General features: G+C 56.8%; 1 protein-coding gene across 1 annotated transcript; it reads left to right on the forward strand.

Moving 5' to 3' along the window:
* Positions 1-1,512: 1,512 nt before the first annotated feature.
* Positions 1,513-2,803, forward strand: HOXD1 (homeobox D1; the record flags this gene model as incomplete). The annotated part of the gene is made up of 2 exons (XM_080927130.1): positions 1,513-2,164; positions 2,475-2,803. The coding sequence occupies 2 exons, from the start codon at positions 1,513-1,515 to the stop codon at positions 2,801-2,803; spliced, it is 981 nt and encodes a 326-aa protein (XP_080783256.1).
* Between the last annotated feature and the right edge of the window lie 390 nt (positions 2,804-3,193).

Here is a 3,193-nt window from a genome sequence, read left to right on the forward strand (position 1 = left end):
CCCCTCCTCATCAGCATAATACACTTTTGCTGTAGCTTTGTTTACTTACAAGTCCACAGCCCTGAAAGGGGTTCACTTCCCGAACTGTGACGCCCGAATGGAATTTTAGGCAAGGGTTCAATCGCAGTTTCAAGTGGGTGCATAAAGCAATGACAAAACCTTCATCATTCTAACTTAGAGGCTGAAAAAAGACCAAGTTTTCAAGGGCACTTGAATAAACTAGGAGCAGACTCTTTAGAATTCACTACACAGGCTTTTAGAAAACCACCTTATTTATTTATGGCTGTATGTAAATAACCTGGATTTATTTACCCTGGCATTTTCCTACTGCCCTAAAGAGGAAAACATAAAAAGAAACGGTTAAGGAAGTTGGAAAGTCTGTCTGTACAAGCCTTCTCCTCTCCATTTCCTGTGCCAATTACACTTTTATTTCCCGTCTCTCTACACTCAGTAAACAAACCGTATTATCAAGGGAAAGACGTGAGCCCATTAACAACGTGATCCCTCAGATTACACTCGCAGGAGACGCAGCACTTATCTGTTGGAACAGAAGCTTTAATTGCTTTAAGGTACAAGCCAGTCCAAAGCTCTGAGATCTGACCAGTCCCCAAGATGCCCAGCGCCCTCCAGCCAAGAGTCTTATTGAAAGCGTGCGCAGCTCGCGTGCCAGCCTTCTAGTGTACAAGGGCCTTTCCGCCACAGGGTGGATTCGGTATTCTGATGACCTCGTCAGTGGGGAAAATCCGGCTTCTTCCCCGAGACAGAAACTTATTTTCTGCCCGAATCGAGACTGACACTACAAACACCCACCCTCAGCACGTCGCCACAAATTGGAGGGGAGTGAATGCTGTGGGGGATGGTGCAAAGAAAAGCTAGTGAAAATGATTTCATCCCCCATTCTAGGTGGTCCCAGGAGTCGTTGAGGCAGAAAGGAGGGAAAAGGCCATGAACGACCTCTAAGTTTAGGGCAGGAGCACCCCGAATGCACCCAGAAAAGAGGGTAGGGGGGAATAACTCGACCTTCTCAGAGGAAAGGCTGGGTAGAGTCCCCCGCTGGCCAAAGCGTATATTGTTACCCATCCTCCTCCAAGCTCTCACGTCAGTCCCCGGGGAGTAGCCCAAGGGGTCCAAAGAGGGACCAGCCCGGACCGCTGCATCCCTCGCCCTCCACTGCCTCTCTCGGGCAATACCTGTGTAGAGAACTGATGTCCAGGGCTCTCGCCCCGCCCTTCCGTCGGCGCCGCTCTCTCCGGGCTGGGCGGAGGCGCCCCGGCCGCTTTGGCTAAGTTGGCAGTAAGGCTGGCGTGTGGAACCGCACTCCAGTCGGGACCGGCCAGTGCGGGGAAGGCGCCGATTGGCCGGCTGGCGACACGTGGCTGCCGCCGCCGGTATATGAGGCCACTATTTACCTCGGGCTCACTCGCCATGGCTCGGCGAGGGCAGCAGGGGTAGCAGGAAGGCGAAGCTGCGTGGACCGGCAGGGTGCGGCGCCTGGGTCGCCCGGGGCGAGCCATGAGCTCCTACCTGGAGTACGTGTCGTGCGCCGCGGGCGGTGGCAGCGGAGTGGTAGGCGGCGACGTGCTCGGCTTCACACCCAAGTTCTGCCGCGCCGACGCTCGCCCCGTGGCCCTGCAGCCCGCCTTTCCCCTGGGCAGCGGGGACGGCGCTTTCGTGAGCTGCCTGCCCCTGGCCACCGCCCGGCCCACGCCGTCGCCTCCCGCAGACCCCGCGCAGCCCCCCGGCCCGCAGCCCGCCGCGCCCCGGTACGCTCCCTGCACCCTGGAAGGAGCCTACGAGCGGGGCGCCGCACCTGCCTCTGCCGCCGAGTATGGCTTCTTGGGGTCCGGCCCGGCGTTCGACTTCCCGGGCGCACTTGGGAGAGCGGCGGACGACGGCGGGGCGCACGTCCACTATGCCACCTCGGCGGTCTTCTCCGGAGGGGGGTCATTCCTGCTCAGCAGCCAGGTGGACTTCGCCGCCTTCGGCGAGCCTGGCCCCTTCCCCGCCTGTCTCAAGGAGCCGGCGTCCGGCCACCCGGGACCCTTTCAGACTGCGTCCCCCGCCCCCGGAGCCTGCCCCAAGCCCGCCTCTCCCACCTCCGGCCTCCCGGCCGCCCACAGCACTTTCGAGTGGATGAAAGTGAAGAGGAACGCCCCCAAGAAAAGTAAGGAGGTGGGCGCTTGGCGGGGAGGCACCTGGGGTTCAGGGAGCCGCCTCCTCCGCGAGGAGCCCGGAGCCTGTGGCCACCGAGCCCTGGAGACAGCTTCTGCCCCTAAGCGGTCAGAGCCCAGGGTCAGAAAATGCCCCAGGAGCTGAGAAAATTAGGGACAGAGGCCTCGGTGGAGCGCTTCTTCTGGTACAGCTGTGGCCATCACTCAAGAGGGCTACGCTGTGACTTTGATCCTAACTCTTAGCTCCACTGGATAGTCCCAGCATCCCCCTCGTCCCGTTCACACCTTGCTTTTCTGTTGCAGGCAAACTGTCCGAATACGGAGCCACAAGCCCCTCCAGTGCTATCCGCACGAATTTCAGCACCAAGCAACTGACGGAACTAGAGAAAGAGTTTCATTTCAATAAGTACCTCACGAGAGCCCGACGCATCGAGATAGCCAGCTGTTTACAGCTGAATGACACCCAGGTCAAAATCTGGTTCCAGAACCGGAGGATGAAACAGAAGAAAAGGGAACGAGAGGGGCTCCTGGCCACAGCGGCCTCTGTGGCCTCGCTTCAGCGTCCTCAATCAGGAACAATTAGCCCCAAATCTGGCCGGAATCTAGGAAGCCCTTCTCAAGACCCTTCTTGAGGCCCAATCTAAAGGCTGAGGACCTTTGGTCTACAGAAGTCACAGAATGCCCTTCACCTTTGTGTAGACTTAGGAGCTTAGTTTGGGCTGGAGGTGGGCATGGGCCGAAATTAATACGGACTTTACTTGGCAAAGGAATTGTCTAAATTGGCTTCTGTGTTCCAGAGGCCGCGTATAGAGATATATATTTTATATCTTTTATTTGCATATTATTTTTGCCTCGTCAGGGAAAAGCTGTTTAGCTTCCAGCCTAAACGCTGCTATGTTAGTCACATACAATTCTCGGGTGCAGAGTGGTAGGCCTTCTCAGTCTGGTGTGGTCAAAAACGTACCTCTCTGAAGTTCTTTCAGTTTTAATATCCTGGACAGACCACATATATTCAGCTTCTT

This window comes from Micromys minutus (genome assembly GCF_963924665.1).
Source record: "Micromys minutus genome assembly, chromosome: 13".
In the NCBI taxonomy this organism is placed as follows: domain Eukaryota; kingdom Metazoa; phylum Chordata; class Mammalia; order Rodentia; family Muridae; genus Micromys; species Micromys minutus.